Here is a 21,184-nt window from a genome sequence, read left to right as displayed (position 1 = left end):
TATTCGGGACTTCCATTTTACTCTAGGGGTGTATTTACACCTTTTATTGCAAAGGACAGCAACTTTTCCCTAATGGGCTCCAGCATCTACCTTCTTAGCTGATAAGCTGGTGGAAATTCTGAGGGTGCCGCAGCCAGCCAATCAACTCAGTAGAGCTAGTGCATGTTCCACACTGAGCTGTAGCTGCCTACCCTAAGGTTGCCACCTTTTCTTCAAGTCAATCCCGAACACTTTAGCGGCACAGGGTACATTCCTTTTCGTAGTATACACTATAGGATTATAAAAGACTTTTAACACCTTTGAGTGCCCCCAAGGAGAGTGGTGGTAATGCAGCACGCTGCGGCAAACAGTGGGTGTGGCCAAACTGCCCTTTGTGACATCATGCCCCCCCCGTGATGCCAAACCTGTCCCCCCCCCTCCAGACAGCGGCCTGCAGCTCCCGAATAGGAAACAGATTTTTGGGTGACTACAGTGGAACCTTGGCTAACGAGCGTTTTGAAAGACGAGCAACTTTTTAACTTTTTTTTTTTTTCATTCTGACTCGGTTTGCGAGCGTTGTCTCGCAAAACGAGGAGAATTCAAGCTAATGGGGTGTGCAGTACCGCATTTCGCCAGAGGCGCGGGGGGCACCAGTGACACTTGGAACAGTTCGGAACCGTTCGGAGCCGCTTGGAAATACTCGAAAATACTGAGTTCCCGAGTGTTTCCGAGGCTTTCCGAGTTCAGCCGAGCTGTCCCCAAGTATTTTCAGCAACCCCTCCCACCTCTGACCACATGCGGTATTGGATGCAATAGAAGTCAATGTAGAATGAATTATCTTCATTTCCATTGACTTCTATGGGGAGTGTTTTGAAATACAAGCATTCTCCTGGAGCGGATTATGCTTGTAATCCAAGGTTCCACTGTATCTCAGTTACTTGGGGAGCCACAGCCCAGTCTAAATAATGTGTCCGGGTTTCAGGCAGACTGAAACCCGGACACAAGATTCCAAACCCCAACTGTCTGGGTGAATCCTGGACAGGTGGCAACCCTAGCCTACCCAACACTCAGCTGTTGCAGCAGCAGCTTGGCTGGCTAGTCCAGCAGGATACCTAAGCAATAGTAGCTGCAATCTTGCTGAAACCTTTTCCGTGTGTGGTGGATGGAAGGAGCAAGGTGATTTATTGCTGGTACAAAACCCACCCACTCAACTAAAACAGAACGCTGCCAGGACAACATGCAGGAGGAGCAGAGTAAAGTCATCCTCCTCCTGCATAAGTCCTGCTCACACACTATCCTACTGATGTGTGCCTTATCTGCGAAAGTACCTTACACTGCCTGGAAGCTCTGAATTAGGTGCGGGGGTATGTGTGGAGAAGACCCCTGGACAAGGAGAAAAGGAAAGAGGGGGAGTATATAGCAGAGTTTCTGGACTGGGGGGGGGGGGGGTAACTGTGCAGAGGAGGCCTTGGACTAGGACAGGGGGTGTGCAGAAGAGATCCTGGACTAGGAGAAATGTGTGTGGAGCAAAGGCTCTAGACAGGAAGCCCTGGAGTATAAGGTTTGGTGTGTGGAGCAAATTTCCTGGACTAGGAGAAATGTGTGTGGAGCAGAGGCCCTAGACAAGAGGACAGGAGGCCCTGGACTTCAAGGCCTGTTTCGGGACTAGGAGAAATGTCTGTGTGGAATAGAGGCCCTGGACTAGAGGACAGGAGGGTGGAGGAGGCTCTGGTCTACAAGACCTGATGTGTGGAGCAAAGTTCCTGGACTAGGAGAAATGTCTGTGTGGAATAGAGGCCCTGGACTAGAGGACAGGAGGGTGGAGGAGGCCCTGGACTATAAGAACTGATGTGTGGAGCAAAGTTCCTGGACTAGGAGAAATGTGTGTGGAACAGAGGCCCTAGACTAGAGGACAGGAGGGTGGAGGAGGCTCTGGTCTACAAGACCTGATGTGTGGAGCAAAGTTCCTGGACTAGGAGAAATGTGCATGGAACAGAGGCCCTAGACTAGAGGACAGGAGGGTGGAGGAGGCTCTGGTCTACAAGACCTGATGTGTGGAGAAAAGTTCCTGGACTAGGAGAAATGTGTGTGGAACAGAGGCCCTAGACTAGAGGACAGGAGGGTGGAGGAGGCTCTGGTCTACAAGACCTGATGTGTGGAGAAAAGTTCCTGGACTAGGAGAAATGTGTGTGGAACAGAGGCCCTAGACTAGAGGATAGGAGGGTGGAGGAGGCTCTGGTCTACAAGACCTGATGTGTGGAGAAAAGTTCCTGGACTAGGAGAAATGTGTGTGGAACAGAGGCCCTAGACTAGAGGATAGGAGGGTGGAGGAGGCTCTGGTCTACAAGACCTGATGTGTGGAGCAAAGTTCCTGGACTAGGAGAAATGTGTGTGGAGCAGAAAGCCTAGACTAGAGGACAGGAGGATGGAGGAGGCTCTGGTCTACAAGACCTGATGTGTGGAGAAAAGTTCCCGGACTAGGAGAAATGTGTGTGGAACAGAGGCCCTAGACTAGAGGACAGGAGGGTGGAGGAGACTCTGGTCTAGAAGACCTGATGTGTGGAGCAAAGTTCCTGGACTAGGAGAAATGTGTGTGGAGCAGAAAGCCTAGACTAGAGGACAGGAGGCCCTGGACTACAAAGCCTGGTGTGTGGGGCAAACTTCTGGGAATAGAGGCCCTGGACTAGAGGACAGGAGGGCGGGGGAGGCCCTGGACTACAAGACCTGGTGTGTGGAATGGAGTTCCTGGACTAGGAGAATTGTGTGTTGAGCAGAGGCCCTAGACTAGACTAGAGGACAGGAGAGTGGAGGAGGCCCTGAACTATAAGAGGGGGAGCATGGATTCAGGAAGAAAGAACATGGACTGAGGGAGAGCCTGGGCCCTGGAGGGTGAGCCTAGAGTCAGTTCGGAACAAAAGGGACACTTATTGTCATGTGATGTACAGCAAAGTAATGGCAAACAGTAGCAGAGCAGTGGCATACTAAGGGTGGTGCCCTTAGTGACAACTGGAGCTCAGTCTCAGAGGAAGTCTCTGCCCATCACTCTGGTTCTCTGCCTATCACTCAACATTGCAACATTGCAATATACCTTGATTCAAAACACTACACTTAGCTCTATCTTTTCATATTGTGTTGGTATGTGTTAGCGGAGCACTGGATCCAAGGGTAGGCTAATAGCAGAAGTTAGATTATGATATCCCAAACAGTCCCTGTAGCAGGTTATAGCAGTGGTTTTCAACACCTTGTTGACACCAGGGCCTAGTACATTCTTCCTAAACCCTCCATTCCTCAACAGTTATTAAAAATAAAATAAAAATTATACTCACACAAAGTATGGGAATGTAAGATATATACAGATTAGTACAGTGACAGTGCATATTATTAGTAGTACTGCTCACTATATTAGTGTCACTGGTGATGCCAGTGTCAATTAGTCAGTTCCCACCCAGTGCACGTTAGTGTCAGATTGTCCACCGCACAGGGCCGTCTTTAATGCAGGCCCTATCATTGTTGTGGGCCCATTTCAGCTGCCCCCTGAGCACACGTTAGCCGCAAATATTTTTCGACATGTAGCAGGTGCAGCCAACCCCCCCCGCTTGCTCTCCAAACCCGTTAATTCAAGCGGCTATGCTATGACAAGAGATGGGCACAGCTGCTGTGGGCTGTACGTGCCACAAGTCGTTCTTATCCCTCTTTTAGTACTGGAGATCCTGTGACAAGTAGGGAGACAGAGTGGTTCTGTATTCCCCTCGTTCACGCCCCCCCCCCACTTCTTCGGGCAGTAGCGCGGAGATCAAACCACAGACTGGGCTGTGTGTGGATTCTTCTCTCCCTTCACTTGTCAGCAGGAAGGAGATTAATAGCGCGGGCAGGACCCACGTTATTGACTTGCAGTAAACTTGCAGGAGGACACAGGGTAAGTTGCTGGCAATTAGTGCATGGTGTTAATGTGCAGTAACCTCTCTAGCAACCAATCAGTATTTGGTATTAACGTGCAGTAACCACTAGCAACCAATTAGGAAATTGTATTAATGTGCAGTAACCTCTAGCAACCAAATAGTGAATGGTAATCATGCGCAATAAGCTGTCTAGCAACCAAATACTGAATGGTAATAATGTGCATTAACCTCTAGCAACCAATCGGAAAATGGTATTAATGTGCAGTAACCAATCAGGGAATGGTATTAATGTGCAGTAACTTCTAGCAACCAAGCAGGGAATGGTAATAATGCATAGTAACCTCTCTAGCAACCAATCAGTAAATTATATTAATGTGCAGTAACCTCTAGCAACCAAATAGTGAATGGTAATAATGAGCAGTAACCTCCCTAGCAACCAATCAGTATATGGTATTAATGTGCAGTAACCTCTAGCAACCAATCAGGGAATGGTATTAATGTGTAGTAACCTCTAGCAACCAATCAGGGAATGGTAATAAGGTTCAGTAACCTCTCTAGCAACCAATCAGTAAATGGTATTAATGTGCAGTAACCTCTAGCAATCAAATAGTTAATGGTATTAATGTGAAGTAACCTCTCTAGCAAACGATTAGTGAATGATAATGATGTGCAGTAACCTCTAGCAACCAATGGGCGAGTGGCAATGATGGGCAGCAACCTCTACCAACCAATCAATAATTTGCTGATTACCGCCAATACAAGTATAATTTTTTTTTTAATTCCACTATAAATATATATATATATATATATATATATATATATATACACACACACTATACATTTGTATTGTAGATGCTATAACTTTCACACAAACCAATCAGTTTGTAAATGGATAGAACCCTGGGTACAAATCATTAGTAAGACCTCATCTAAAAGACCAAATTCAGATGGTGGTTAACCACTACAATACAGGGCACTTTCACCCCCTTCCTTCCCAGCCCAATTTTCAGCTTTTAGCGCTCTCGCGCTTTCAGTGACAATTGCGCGGTCATGCTACACTGTACCCAAATGAAATTGTTATCATTTTGTTCGCACAAATAGAGCTTTATTTTGGTGTTATTTATTCACGACTCCGTTTTTTTTTTTTTTTGCGATATAAGCGCAAAAATAGCGGAAATTTGGAAAAAAAACAATATTTTCTTTTTTCTATTTGAAAAGAAATCCAATAAAATCAAATTTTGTCATAAATTTAAGCCAAAATGTATTCTGCTACATGTTTTTGGTAAAAAAAATTCCGTTAAGTGTATAATAATTGGTTTGTGTGATCACGGACATATGTACGCAAATGATCATGTACATATGTGTGCAGGTGATCACGTACATATGTGTGCAGATAATCATTGGGACATGTGATTTTAGTGGGACATATGTGGGGGACATGTTTTTATTATTAGGGACATGTGTTTTTATTATTTGGGGACATGTATGTTTTGGGGACATGTGTGTTTTGGGGACATATGTGGGGACTGTGTTTGTACTGTGTGGTGTGTTGTGTGTGTACACTACACTGATGATCAGTGAGTAAAAAGCTGTAAAAAGCAGCCCATACTCACTGATCATCAGCCGGCTGCAGCGTTCTGCTCTCCTCTCCTCAGCGGTGACTTCCATGTGAGGAGAGGAGAGCCGATTGCCTAGCAACCGGCTGTTTGTTTACATCACATGACGGGCGTGATTGGACACGGCCGTCATGTGATCAGGAGGGCCAATCACAGAGCCCTCCTGCCGATCTGAGATGTGCCGTGTCCGGGTGACACGAGCACATCGGGATCGCGCCGCTGCGCGGGCGCGCACGTGCGCGATCCCGCTACTCCTGAATGACGTTCCTGAACGTCCTATCAGGAGTAGACGGCTCCCACCCGGCCGTATATATGCATTGGCCGGGTGGGAAGTGGTTAATGACTCTGAATGGTCTAAGTTTATCAGTGGTGTACCCCAAGATTTAGTGTTGGGACCCTTTTTTAAGTTCAGTATTTTTCATTTATATAATAAAAAAACCCAGTGGTGATCAAATACCACCAAAAGAAAGCTCTATTTGTGTGAAAAAAATGATATAAATTTCAGTGTTGTATGACTGCGCAATTACCAGTTAAAGTAGCGCAGTGTGAGTAGCAAAAAAAAAAAAAGCCCTAATCACGAAGGGGGTAAAATCTTCCGGAGGTCAAGTGGAAAATATTAATAGTTTCTTCTATCTCTTGATGAGATCATTGCCCAGGTCTGCATTCCCGCGGCCCCTGCTTTGAGGGTTCACCCTTTCTGTGCTGGATTTTCTTGTTTTATACTATGCAAACTAGACTAGGTGGATCTGGAAACCACAAAAATGGGTGGAAACATCCTAAAACTCCAAGACAGAACAGGGACAGAAATAATAGTAAGGAGATCTCACTAGTGGAGAACCAAAGACATATAAAAAGCCACAGGCTGCACCAGGCTGAAATTAAATCATCAATTTTTAACAAGGCTGTTTTTTGACCCAAGTGATTTGATCAGCACAGTGGTGTAGTGGTTAGCACTCTCACCTAGCAGTAAAAAGGGTTGCTGGTTCGAATCCCAACCACGACACTGCCTGCCTGCAGTTTGCATGTTCTCCCTGTGCATGCGTGGGTTTCCTCCGGGTACTCTGGTTTCCTCCCACACTCCAAAGACATGCAGGTAGGTTAATTGGCTTCTGTGCAAAAATTGGCCCTAGTATATGAATGGGGACCTTGGATTGTGGGCTGCTTGAGGGTAGGGACCGATGTGGGTGTAGCAATGTACAGGGATAGGGACAATTGTAGACACTCAATCAGGTTGAACTGGATGGCCTGGTGTCTTTATTCAACCTTACCAACCATGTAACTATCAGAGAGGACTTTAATTATTTAACTTTTTTTTTTTAATGTATTCTCTGGCTTCAAAGCAGTTGGACATGTTATGGCAGTCAATGTTTTTCAGGGGCTTAAAACTCCCTCTTCCTCAGGACTAAGAAACATAGCAACATAAAATATTACAAGCTAAAATATCAAATAATATTGGTCTACACCCATCAGTCATAACATTATGCCCTCCCACCATAACCATAACCAGCCCAGGCATGGACTCCACTAGACCTCTGAAGGTATGCTGTGGTATCTGGCACGAGATGTCAGTAGCAGATCCTTTAAATCCGGTAAGTTGTGAGGTGGGGCCTCCATGGATCGGACCACAGATGCCTGATTGGATAGAGATCTGGAGAATTATGAGTCCAAGTCAACATCTTTTAACATGTTGTGTTCCTCAAACTGTTCTTGAATTCATCAGTCCAGGCCACCTTCTTCCATTTCTCTGTGGTCTAGTTCTGATGCTCACATGCCTAGTGTAGGCACTTTTGGCTGTGGGCATGGGTCAACATGGGCACCCTAACCCGGTCTGCGGCTACACAACCCTATGTTCAGAAAACTATGATGCCCTGTGTGCATGGGCGTCCGCAGAACTTTTTTCAGGGGGGAGCATAAATTTAGGGTCACCCATGAGCCGCCCCTTTTCGACAATGTCATTATCAAATTATCATGGTCAGAGACTGCAAACGTAGTACAGTCCCTAGGATAAGTAATGGATAATGGCCAACAGGCCCTCTTACCAGACCCAGTGAAACTACAGCAGCGATCCCTCCGGCTGGACAATCGCTCACTCTGGGTTCCCCGGGGGCGAATTTGGTCAGTAGTGTAGTATGTCTGTACCCTGGTAGTGGCTCAGTCTTTCTCTCTCTGGTAGTGCTGGGCAGCGTGGCTCTCTATGATGGCGCTGGGCAGCATGGCTCTCTCTGGCTTCTGCCCAGCACACTCCTTGTTCTTTTTCCTGTAGCACTCTCTCCCTCAGCTTTTTTCCAGGCTGCAGTCTCTCAATCTCTCTCTTGATCGAGCTGTAGCCTCCTCCCTGTGGAAAATGGGGCCACCAATCTTTGGGACTACAAGTCCTATGATGCTCTCCTCTCCTAGTCTCCTTTGATTGGCCCTCAGTTATGGCCAATAGGGAAGGAATAGAGCGGGCAGAAAGCTGGGCGGGGAACCTGGTGAGAGCCGTCGTCTCTTCTCCCTGACAGGAGAAAGGGGGGGGGTGGTGACCGGGGGAAACCTGATAGCCGCCGAGTTCTCTGCTGGACTGATCTGGGAAAAGAGCCCGCAGTCACACTACACTGATAGGGGGGCTTGACAGAACCACAATGGTGTCACCCCGATAGTGATAGAACTGTGTTGAATTTAAGATCTGATCCCTGATTCCAGGGGGGGGCACTTGACCCCCCTTGCCCCTACCTGTGGACGCCCATGCCTGTGTGTTCTGACACCTTTTTCTATCAGAACCAACAATATATTTTTTTTTAGCAATTTGAGCTCTTCTATTGGATCAGGCTACACGGACCAGCTTTTTTTTTCTGCACCTGACATTAATGAGCCTTGGCTGTCCACGACCCTGTCACCAGGTTTGCCAGTTTTCCTTCTTTGAACTACTCTTGGTTGATTCTGACCACTGCAGACCAGGAACATCCCACAAGAGCTGCAGTTTTCTAATTGCTCTGACCCAGTCGTTTAGCCGTTACAATTTGGCCCGTGTTGAAGTCGCTCAAATCCTTATGCTTGCCCATTTTTTCTGCTTTCAACACATCAACTTCAGGGACAACTAACTCACCTGCTGCCTAATATATCCTACCCAATTTCAGATGCCATTGTAATGACATAATCAATGTTATTAATTTTACCGGTGTAAATTATTAGTACTGGTCACTGTATTAGTGTCACTGGTGATGTCAGTGTCAGTTAGTCACTCCCCACCCAGTGCCAGTTATGCCGCGTACACACGACGGGACTTTTAGATGGACTTGGTCCGGCGGACTTTGCAGCTGAGGTCCGCCGGACTTTCAAACGAACGGACTTGGCCACACACGATCACTCCAAAAGTCCGACGGATTTGAACGTGATGATGTAGAATAAGGAAGTCCAAAGCGAGTAGCCAATAGCTGCCCTAGCGTCGGTTTTAGTCCGCTGGACTAGCACACAGACGAACGGATTGGGCGGCACAGTGGTGTAGTGGTTAAGACTCTCACTTAGCAGTAAAAAGGGTCGCTGGTTCTAATCCCAACCATGACGCTACCTTCCTGGAGTTTGCATGTTCTCCCTGTGCCTGCATGGGTTTCCTCCGGGTACTCCGGTTTCCTCCCACACTCCAAAAGACATGCAGGTAGGTTAATTGGCTTCTGTCCAAAATTGACCCTAGTATATGAATGGGCACCTTGGATTGTGGGCTCCTTGAGGGTAGGGACCAATGTGAGTGTGCAATGTACAGGGATAGGGACAATTGTAGACACTCACCCAGGTTGAACTGGATGGACTGGTGTCTTTATTCAACCTTACTAACTATGTAACTATGTATGTAAAAGCCGAGTCCGGCGGACAAATTTGAAGCCAGTCTTATTTCTAGGTCTGCCGGACATTGGGGAAGAAAAAGTCCGCTGGAGCCCACACATGATCGAATTGTCCGACGGACTCTGGTTCGCCAGAAAGTCCGATTGTGTGTACGCGGCATTAGTGTCAGATTGCACGGCCCACTTTCAGATGCCATTGTAATGACATAATCAATGTTATTCACTTTACCAGCGAATAGTTTAGCACTGATCATTGTATTAGTGCCGGTTCACACTAGCGCGATGGCAGACATTGCATGTAATTCGCAGCGCACTGCTGTTCACATTACATGCGATGTCTGTGCGGGTGCGATGTCAGCCATATAGATAGTATGGCTGATATTGCACCGCATTCGGTCCAAACACGCACAGGACACTTTTTTCTGTTTGGACCAGAATCGGATCGCATGTGTGTTCACACATATGCGATCCGATTCATGTCTGAACTGTCAGTTCGCAGTGCGATATGTGAGCTGAAATGGGGGTGTCGTTAACTTATAATGACACTCCCCAGCAGTTCGCATATGGCAGTGTGAACTGCCGTGCGTGTCGAGTGCGATGCGGAAACACGCAGTTGATTCGCAGGGTTCTCGCATCGCACTAGTGTGAACCGACACTTAGTGTCACTTTACCTGTCAGTGGTCATAATGTTATGGCTGATCGATATTCCACAACACCTCTTGACAGTCGAAATTATGCTGCCACCTTGTGGGGTAAATAACATACTGACAAATTTTGTTCTGGAGCTACTCAAAATCAATATCTATTCATAACTGTGTAGAACCAAGATATGCATTTTATAATAAACTGTATATCGTGTATTTATTGCACAGCTTTATATATACTTTTATTTTTTGGCTTAGTCAGTGAAGCGGTTTGTTCCCCCAGGGACTTGTATACTTTCACCATGAATCACCACCCACTCAGAACGAATTGTATTGTTTATTTATTTAAGGTACTTATATAGCGCCATCAATTTACGCATCTTTTTATTCTCTTTACATTTATGCTGATCAACTTTGGTATGATGATAAAACACACCAATCACTCTGTGCTATGGTGTCAAATCAGTGGCGGCCTGTAACGCCACCCTCCCTTATCCATGCGTCCGGCCCCCTAATCTACATGCTAGACTCATGGATTCCAATGGGTTTTATTTTTTTTTATTTTTTTGAAGCACGTGATTAGTGCCTGAGGCTCTAATAGGCTTTAAAAAAAAAAGGGGTGGGCTCAGGGTGCAGAGCACTGCGCCTCGAGCCCACCCAGTTGTGTGACAATGGCGGGAGAATATTCGCCATTGTCACGCTGATTCTTCTCCCTTTCCTTCTCAAAGATGTGGGGGGCGTTTAGCTCCCATGCCCCGAGAGTCTCTATGTCCCCTCCCCACCTAGCTTATATGTGGGTGCCGACTCCCTACTGACATCACATGTGGGTGGGCTCTACCAAAAAGGGGCTTAACACCTTGTGTAGCCTATTCTTGTACAGAGCCACCTAGTGGCAAAGTGGCTAACTGCACCTGCCCGCAAGCAGATATAAAAATGAGCGCACTATGCTTCGACAGCTATTCAAGAGAGAGATGTCTCCGTAAATATAATATGTCACTGCAAATTTAAAAAAAAATGGCCATTAATGTCATATCAGTCATTTTTTTTTCAAGAGAGGTAGCAAAAAAGGAACAGAAAAAAGCTGGTATTAGCATCTTACCTGAATGAAGGCAATTCAGCATAGAGCATTTAATAAATTAGTGCACCACCAATATCAAGCCACATGTCTGTAAATGTTCCTCTCTTTTTATTATATATATATATATATATATATATAGATATGACATGCTCTGCCTCCCATGGATAGCCTAATGGCGTCCCAATGGCTGCAATGGACAAAGTTTGATAAATCCACCAATGGAAAATGGAGGGAAGACGGCCAGAACTCAGAGCAGACAGCCAGGCCTGAAACTAATCAAGCAAGTCCGCCTGCAGGATCAGATGTTTTGCCTTCATGATGGCATCAGACTTGAGGGGGTGACCTATTACTGAAGTAAAGTGAATGACGATTTCTGACTGAACCTAACTTCGAAGGTAGGCTAGACTTCTATTTTTTACAGCGACATTAGTTTTATTATATTTTTCTAAGTTTCCTCCGTGCCATCCTTGTCCTTACTTTTTATTGGGAACTTGCTAGTTAACTTCTTTAAAAAAATAAATAAAAAAGGTGCTGCACCATAGAGGGATCTTTGATCTCTTCCATGTTGTCCAGGTAGATCTCCACCTCTCTAAGGTTGCCTATACCCCTGCCTAAGGTAGATGGCCAAATCCATAAAGAGTCCTTCTCAAAGTGAGAGTACATAATAGGCAGTAAATCCATTCCACAAGTGGTGGCAATAATCCATAACCGGGTCCAACTTAGGGCCCTTTCACACTGCCGCGACTTGAAAGTCACGCAATTTTACCACGATTTTGACGCGTTTTGCCTGTGTAAACTTGAGGTCTATGGACCTCAACTCACAATCAAAGTAGAACCAAAGTAGTACAAGGACTACTTTCAAGTTGGTGCGACTTGAAGTGGCACAAATATGAATGGTACGCATTGGAGATCATGGGGTACGGCTTTGTCATGCGACTTTGCTGTCCCAATTCGCAGGACAAATTGCACAAGTGTGAAAGAAACCCTAAAGCGGAGGTCCACCCTAAAATGGACCTTCCGCTCATTGGAATTTGCACCCACTTCCGGCATAGCTATCTGCGGAAAGGGGCGTAGATTACGCCCCTTTCCGTAAGTTCCCCGCTGCCTGCTGGGAAACACATGGATCCCAGAGGCAGCGGGACCATCCTTATTAGCCGAAAGGCTTCACTTCCTGATTCCCATACCCAAGATGGCGGCGGCAGCACCTGAGAGACGATCGAGAGATCGGCTTCGGGTGCCGACATCGCGGGTGCGCTGGGCGGGTAAGTGTCCTTATTTTAAAAGTCAGCAGCTGCAGTATTTGTAGCTGCTGGCTTTTAAAAAAAAAAATGCGGAACTCCCGGCGGACTCCCGCTTTAAGGTAGCACAAGTCCCTATAAAGGCTATATGTTCCAGACATCGCTGGGTACTCAGAAAGGGCTTAATCAAAAGGTTGGTACAGACCGACAGCATAACAGCTACATTTTCTGCCCCCCAAGCACCTATTTTTATGATATGACCTGTAGGGGGTGGCCGATTCTCCACTAGGCAAGCACAAAGGGGGGGGGGGGCAACTTCTGCCGCAGTGCTGTCCCTGGAAGTGGGGAAAAGGGTTCCTGAGGGGGGAAGAGACAGATAAGTGGAAGTTCCACATTTGTTTTTTTCTCAGAGAATAGGTGCAGGAACTCCCCCTCCTGAGTCACTTCTTGTCTCCACCCCCTACCCACCTCTGAGCAACGTTCCTTGGTTTCATCCCCCACCCACCTTCCAGTACTGCCCCTTTTAGAGAATACAGAGCCAAGTATCATTTTGTGGTGCTAAATAATTTGTGTGGAATTTGTTAAAGATGGCAAGAAAAGTAGTAAAATAGATCCCCCAAAGCCAGCAACAATAGACCATGCCAAAGCAACAATAGATGTGATCAAAAACAATAGACCACCCCCCAGCAACAATGGACCCCCACAACAAAATACCACCCCAGCAGCAACAACAGATGCCGCCAGCATCAATAGACTCTCCAGCAGCCACCAACAATAGACCCCCTTTGTTAATAGTAGCTCTAGTAGCAATAACTGCCCCCCCAGCAACAATAGATCCCCCACCAGCAACAATAGACCGCCACTCAAAAATAGATCCGCTCCAGCAACGATAGATCGCCCAGCACTTAGAATTAATAGACTCTCCAGTGGCCAGCACCAATAGACTCCCCTTTGTCAATAGTAGATCTCTTCCAGCAATAATTGGCCCCCCAGCAACAATAGACCTCCCAGAAACACTAGACCGCCACTCAAAATAAGATTCCACTCCAGCAACAATAGATTGCCCAGCAGCCAGCATCAATAGACCCTTCAGCCCACGCCGGCACCCCTTGCCATTACACACAGTCCATTCAGTGCTGGAGGTGCCCGTGTTCTGACATATAGCATCCGGCCATCTAGAAGTGTGCGCCCCGTACTGCGCAAGCGCAGAGCTTGCGCAGTACAGAGCAGAAGGAGATTCAGAAAATCTCCGAAGATGAACGGCGCCTGCGCCGTGAGTCGAGGTGCTAGCCCCACCATCTAAGTGGACATAAGGCTGCACATATTAGAGGGCCGCTCGCAGGCTCGCCACGATTCGGGCACGGCCTCTCTGCGCTCGGCTCTTTTTATTCTAACTCTATGTCCACTCGGATGGTGGGGCTCGAACCTGGACTCACGGCACAGGCGCCGTTCATCTTCAGCCATTTTGGGAATGTGGTTGTCCTGTGTACTGCGTACTATCCGATGGGGGCCAGTATGTGATAGGACACCGGAAACTGCGTTCCCCCGCGTTCCCGCTGAAAAAAAAGCCCTGGATCTAATGATTGGCTTCTCTCGAATTGGAATGTTGGAAAACCTTCATTGGATCGGGGCAGGCAGCCAATCGGCAGCGGTCCTTCATCACTGTATTTTGAGAGCGTAGAAGTCTCCAATAGCGCTACAAGAAGGATTCCTTCATTCACCTCGATTGTCTGAATGGGAACAATCTGTTACACTGTGGCCCTCTGGATAACACGTGCAACCGAACCCAAGAGCCCACATTGCGGGCAATGCACGTGACTCTCATAGTCATTGTATTTCCCACTGAAGAGTGCGGTGAATGGGAACCATTGTTCCTGGAAGTGATATCACCATGGATGATTGACCTTCTAGACACTTTAATGAGTATTCCTGATAACGCGGGCTTGCTGGTAAAGACAATTTCGTTCCTGTACCAGACTCCTGTTACAAACCTGTTTCTCTGTTGATTTTGTGCCAGGTCCAGGCCTCCGAGCGGTTTACATAGATTACATATACATAGCAGGATAATGAAGTCAATCATTTCCTTGTAAAGACGACCCCACCCATCACTTACTGGAAAGATCTGTGTACCTTGGGATGATCTGCAGACCTCACCTGTACACAAGAGACAATGATGGATAAATAGAATAGGATTAGCCGGCGTGTGGTCTACAAACCTGAATACAATGCCAGGTTTAGGGCCGATTGCTGGCTAATCTCATGTAGGTTTGCCCAGCCTATTCTACACATTACAGCCATTTCAACTGTGCCTTCATAGCCCGTTATTTATGCTGTTATAGTACAAAAAGTTCAAGGTAACGTCAATCAGATCCTTTTTAAAGTAGATCAATCATTAAAGTTGAAGTCTAGGTAGGCACGGTTTTGCCTGAACCATTTTAACCACTTCAATACCGAGCATTTTCACCCCCCTTCCTGCCCAGGCCAATTTTCAGCTCACAGCGCTGTAACGTTTTTAAGGACAGTTGCGCGGTCATGCAACGCTGTACCCACATTTTTAGCATTTTTTTTCCCCACAAATAGAGTTTTCTTTTGGTGGCATTTGATCACCTCTGCAGTTTCTATTTTTTGCGCTATAAACAAAAAAAGAGCGACAATTTTGAAAAAAAAATAATTTTTTTTTTACTTTTTGCTATATTAAATATCCCAATAAAAAAAAACAAAAAAAAAAAAAACATTTTCCTCAGTTTAGGCAGATATGTATTCTTCTACATATTTTTGTTAAAAAAAATAAATAAATCACAGTAAGCGTATATTGATTGGTTTGCGCAAAAGTTATAGCGCCTACAAAATAGGGGATAGATTTATGGCATTTTTATTATTTTTTTTTACTAGTAATGGCGGTGATCAGCGATTTTTATCGTGACTGTGACATTATGGCGGACAGATTGGACACTTTTGACACTATTTTGGGACCAGTGACATTTATACAGCGATCAGTGCTATACATATGTACTGATTACTGTAGAAATGTCACTGGCAGGGAAGAGGTTAACACTAGGGAGCGATCAAGGGGTTAACTGTGTTACCTAGGGAGTGATTCTAACTGTGGGGGGAGGGGACAGACTAGGGGAGGAGACCGATCACAGTTCCTATAGACTAGGAACACAAGATTTGTCTTCTCTCTCCTGACAGGATGTGGATCTGTGTGTTTATATCGTGGCCGCCGGGGCACGCGCATCGGCTCCCGAGTGACACAGCGGGTGCCGAGGGCGTCATATGACACCTGCCCTGGATGGGAGATCCCACCTGCGGATGTTATATCACTATGGGCGGGTTGACTTTTGCACAACTGCCCTGTTGGAAAATTTCTGCTTGCTGATCAGTATATTCTGAAAGAAAGCATTGCTGACTCAATATACTCTCCTGCACGTGCCAGGATTTACCTTTATCACAGGCGACCAAGGTGCGAGCACAGGGGTTGCAATTGTGAGCCGGCCCTGTGCTCCATGGAGCCCGCGCGGTTCCACTGTACACCTGGATAGGAGGTCGGAATATAGAGGAACCAATCCCCTCCATTTTCCTCCTGTAGCCGCTGAATGCCTGCGGAAGCAGGCTTTCAGCAGCTGCTGGAGGAAAATGGAGGGCATTGATTCCTTTAAATGCTGCCCCCATTGCCCCTCCTATCCAGCTTCCTTTTCTTTCTGCTGCCCCTGGACCCTTGTGTGCTCCTCTGGCCCCTTTCCCCCTCCCCTCTCCCACTGACTGCTTGGGGGGGGGGGGGGGGGGGTGTCAGGACGGAGAGCAGTGAAGGGGCTGGTAAATATGTAATTTACCGGTCCCTTTCTTTTCTGAATGGACAGAATCAGTGATGGTTACCGAACGTTGACTCTGTCCATTCATAACTGAAGCATAGTAAACTATTTACTATGCTTCAGTTTGTGAATGAATAGGAAGCTCTGTACAGAGCTATTCCTGTTCATTCATTCTGTGCAGAGATTTCTCTGTCTCAAAGGTGAAACATCAGAGGTCTGTTTAGACCCCTGATATCTCACCAAAAATAATTCAGAAAAATAATAAAAAATAAAACTGTAAAAAAAAAAAATCTAAATTAAAATAAAAACCTACTGACACCAGTGGCGGAACTACCAGGGTCGCAAAGTTTCACTTGAGACCAGGCCCTGGCATTCCACCACCGGAGGAGCCCAAGATGGCAAAAAGGTGGCCCGCTGCAAAACACATAGAAGGGACCATAATAAAAGGCCCAAGGCTCGGAGGGAAGGGCCCTTGGCCAGGGGGGCTCCTCATAGTTTCTTGCACCGGGGTCCTGAAGATTCTAGTTACAACTTTGCTGCCAACCCTGAGGGGAGCGAGCAAGTCGGCACCTAGGTTCCCTGGATAGTCACCTCTTGCATGTGGTGTTACGGAACCTACTTAAAGCGGAGTTGCACCTATTTAAAATTCAGCAGCTACAAAAAGTGTAGCTGCTGACTTTTAATAATCACACACTTACCTTTCCCAGGGTCCAGCATGCCCATGTAGTGTATTTGGAAAATTTGTTTTGATATCCCCCCAGACTTATAATGGGACTGTGATAGTGCGGCGGACAATCTGACACTAACTGACATGGGGTGGGAACTGACTAACTGCTACCAATATCAACAGTGACATTACTAGTGATCAGTGATACTAAACACTGTCACTGTACTAATAAAACTGTCCTGGAAGGGGTTAAAGTAGAACTATAGGCATAACTTTTTTTTTGTTTCATTTTGGATAGAGTAAGAAGGGTTTATAACCCCTGTCAGATTTTTTTTTTCCCCCACCATCTGTGTCCCATTGTGGAGATTTCTCTTCACTTTCTGTTCCATCGCCAAACAGGAAGTGAGAGGAACTACTTTACATTTTAGTAAATCCTTGGGGACCCCCAGGTCACCAGAACTAGTGTCCCCGTTTGCAAGATTCCCCCTCTATTACTTTTCTGGGGACAACCCAAAATGTGGGATTTTCTTTTACTTTCACTTGCAATGATAACGGTAAACAGGACAACTATCGAGGGTGAAACGGGAGCTCAGACAGCAATAAAAACTGACAGGTATTCTAATCCCTCTCCACTCTATCCAAAAAAAAAAAAAAAAAGATTGTGCCTTTAGTTATACTTCAACATTTAAGGCAATCAAAGGGTTAACTGTGTGCCTAACAATGTGAAATGTGCGCTGCTTTTTTTTTTTTTATAATAATCTTTTTGTTTCTTATCCCAGCTTTGCAGGGATAAGAAACAGAGAGATCGTCTCCTCTGTACAGAGCTCTGGGCTGTGATTGGCCCGGGACCTACTTACAGTGTGATGGGGGTTACGGATGAAGGATAAGGAAGGGGTGAAGAGTTCACAGACCTGAAGCTTAAGGGCCGGTTCACACTGCGGCGCGAGGCGAGGCGACACGGCTCGCCTCGCCTCGCTCCCGCAAGTTGTCCCCATTGAGTACAATGGAACCGTTCTGAGAGGAGCGACTCGAGTCGCTCCGACTCAGAAAAAAGGTTCCTGTACTACTTCGGGGCGACTTCGGGGGCGACTTGCATTGACTTCTATGCAGAAGTCCTCTGCAAGTCGCCGCTGACCCCCCCTGCAAGTCGCGGCGAGGAAGTCGGAGACGCCTCGCCGCGGCTCGCAGTGTGAACCGGCCCTTATTGAAGGACAAAGACACATGGGGGGGAGTGGGGAAAAGGGGAAATCTTCTCAGACATCCTCTTCCCTCCATAAAGTCCCATATAATCCCTACGATGGAATTTGTAGTGTACATGACCAACCAATCCGCGCTGCTCATTCCAAACAAACAGAAGTGAGGGGGAAAAGGAGAGGTGCAGGAGCTCAAGCAGGACATTACAAGGAGGCAGAAAAACAAAGTAAGAAACTATTTCATTAAATACAGGCCCATGGAGTAGTGATGGCACTTTTATTTGGGCCAGGTTACACAATTAACCAATTCAATACCGGGCACTCCCCCCCCCCTTTCCTTCCTGCCCAGGCCAATTTTCAGAGTTCAGCGCTGTTGCTTTTTAAATGACAATTGCGCGGTCATACTACACTGTACCCAAATAGCAATTTTATCATTTTTTTCCCCCACAAATAGAGCTTTGTTTGGGGGCAGTGATGGGCACTAATATGTGGCAGTTATGGGCACTGATGAGGTGGCACCAATGAGGTTGCACCGATGATGGGCACTAACATGTGGCAGTTATGGGCACTGATGGGCACTGATGAGGTGGCACCAATGAGGTGGCACTGATGATGGGCACTAATATGTGGCAGTTATGGGCACTGATAGGCGGCACTGATTGGCACCAATGAGGTGGCACCGATGATGGGCACTAACATGTGGCAGTTATGGGCACTGATGGGCACTGATGAGGTGGCACCAATGAGGTGGCACTGATGATGGGCACTAATATGTGGCAGTTATGGGCACTGATAGGCGGCACCGATGAGATTTTTAAGGGTAAAAGTTTGTCGCCATTCCACGAGCGGGCGCAATTTTGAAGCGTAACATGTTGGGTATCAATTTACTCGGCGTAACATTATCTTTCACAGTACAAAAAGAAAATGCAGCTACCTTTACTGTTGGGTCTTATTTTTTCATTCAAAAAAGTGTATTTTTTTCCCAAAAAAGTGCGCCTGTAAGACCGCTGCGCAAATACGGTGTGACAAAAAGTATTGCAACGACCGCCATTTTAATCTCTAGGGTGTTAGAAAAATGAATACGTTTGGGGGTTCTAAGTAATTTTCTAGCAAAGAAAACAAAAACAGTTTTTAAAGCGGGAGTCCGCCGGGACTCCGCGTTTTTTTTTTTTTTTTTTAAAGTCAGCAGCTACAAATACTGCAGCTGCTGACTTTTAAAATAGTGGCACTTACCTGTCCAGCGCGCCCGCGATGTCGGCACCCGAAGCCGATCTCTAGATCGACACTCGAGTGCTGCCGCCGCCATCTTGGGTATGGGAATCAGGAAATGGAGCCTTTCGGCTTCATTTCCCGGTTCCCTACTGCGCATGCGCGAGCCACGCTGCGCAATGAGGACGGTCCCCGCTGCCTCTGGGATCTGTGTGTTTCCCAGCAGGCAGCGGGGCACTTGCGGAAGGGGGCGGGCACTTGCGGAAAGGGGCGTAATGTACGCCCCTTTCCGCAGAGAGCTAGCCCGGAAGTGGGTGCAGTTACCTGGATTATCCAGGTAACTGCACCCCCCTCCCCCCTGAAAGGTGCCAATCGTGGCGCCGGAGGGGGGGAGGAATCCGATGAGCGGAAGGTCCATTTTAGGGTGGACCTCCGCTTTAACTTGTAAACAAATAATCTCAAAAAGAGGTTCGGTCTTTAAAGCGGCAGTCCTGTGAATTTTTTTTTTTTTTTACAAATACTGCAGCTGCGGACTTTTAAAATAAGGCTACTTACCTGTCCCAGGGTCCAGCGATGTCGGCACCCGAGGCCGAACCGTCCCTCGGTACTCAGGTGCTGCCGCCGCCATCTTCGGTAAGGGAATCAGGAAATGAAGCCTTGCGGCTTGACTTCCCAGTTCCCTACTGCGCATGCGAGAGTCGCGCAGCACAATCCGAATGGTCCCTGATGTCTCTGGGACCCGTGTGTGTCCCAGCAGACAGCGCGGTGGGATGGAAAGAGGCGTAGACTACCGCGGGAGTCTATGCCCAGAAGTGGGTGCAAATACCTGTCTTAGATGGGTATCTGCACCCCCTGAAAGGTGCCAAATGTGACACCGGAGGAGGGGGGAGGGTTCTGAAAAGCGGAGGTTCCATTTTTGTGTGAGCCTACGCTTTAAGTGGTTAAGGGACCAGGATCTGTAATTTTTTTTTGGGGGGGGGGGGGGGGGTCAAACAATTTAAAATGGCTGCAGCCAGACTCAGTGGAGGGAGATTTCTGCAGCATATTTGGCAAGTACAGAATCGCAGTATATATAAAATAATATGCACAGTGGTTGGAGGGAAGCTTCAGAATGGCAAAGATGTTTTTATTACAAATTATGTGAGCAGACTGCAGTTGATCTTTAAACCAGCTTATGCAATGACTTCTATATGTGGGAAACGTGTTGAGAACGGATCTCCTCCGCCTGCCAGTATTGGCTGGACGGCTCCATACTTGTCGGTGATTCCATGGAATTTTGGTACTCCCATAATTACCATCATAAGAAGAAAACATAAACAAACCCAGCTGTACATTTCCTATAAATCTCCCCATCCGGTGACTGGAATAGGGATTTGCTGCGTCATGTCCCTCCTTGGGGTCTGGGATTGTAGGATTCTAGCTCATTTTGTGGGGTAATATTCACCATCGGTGACGATATCGGGGATTTCCCCTTCTGTGGCATAAAGGGAATCCTGGGCAGGTTACACACAGCTCACAGCGGTCTTATTTATATCATCTCAGGCTGACATCCAATACAAACATGCAGAGAGCATTGTGTGTGATGAGGAGAGGAGGAGGAGGAGGAGAGCAGAGCTCAGTGAGTCACACTATGGAGGAGGATCACAGTGTATATATAGAGAGGAGGAGAGCTGGGCACAGCACTCTGCAACCATGACTTCCCCTGTGCTGTGGATCCTATCCGGCCTCCTGTGCGGCCTGGCCTCTGCAGGTAAGTCCTCCGCTTTGTACTTACCTTACCAACCTCATCCCCTTCTACTGAGTCACACCGGTGACACCTAAAACTTCTCGGGTCCAAAGTGCCCTGAGTTCTTTATATTATGTATATATTAATATACTGCTCTACTACACACACATATATCTCTATCAAAGTCTGTGTGTGTATAATATATATAAATATAATAATAAATAATTTAAAACACACACTATATATATATATATATCTCTCTCTATCATTTTAAAAGTCTGTGTAATGATAAATAAAATAAAAAG

General features: G+C 46.7%; 1 protein-coding gene and 1 long non-coding RNA gene across 2 annotated transcripts in view; one reads left to right on the top strand and one right to left on the bottom strand.

Annotated features, from left to right (window-relative positions):
- The window catches only part of LOC143942819 (uncharacterized), a 151,566-nt gene that overhangs the window by 71,310 nt on the left and 59,072 nt on the right, over positions 1-21,184 (bottom strand). The window lies entirely within an intron of this gene.
- Positions 20,737-21,184, top strand: part of LOC143942815 (extracellular matrix protein 1-like) — a 40,755-nt gene continuing 40,307 nt past the window's right edge. Inside the window, exon 1 of the mRNA XM_077464219.1 lies at positions 20,737-20,903. Within this exon, the coding sequence (XP_077320345.1) occupies positions 20,846-20,903 (58 nt within the window). The 5' untranslated portion in view covers positions 20,737-20,845. The remainder of the gene's footprint in view (positions 20,904-21,184) is intronic.

The sequence above is a fragment of the Lithobates pipiens genome, unplaced genomic scaffold (genome assembly GCF_037356315.1).
Source record: "Lithobates pipiens isolate NorthernLeopardFrog02 unplaced genomic scaffold, aLitPip1_a1.2 Scaffold_30, whole genome shotgun sequence".
Lineage (NCBI taxonomy): Eukaryota > Metazoa > Chordata > Amphibia > Anura > Ranidae > Lithobates > Lithobates pipiens.
Note: the sequence above shows the minus strand (reverse complement) of the source record. Positions and strands in the feature narration are given on the sequence as shown.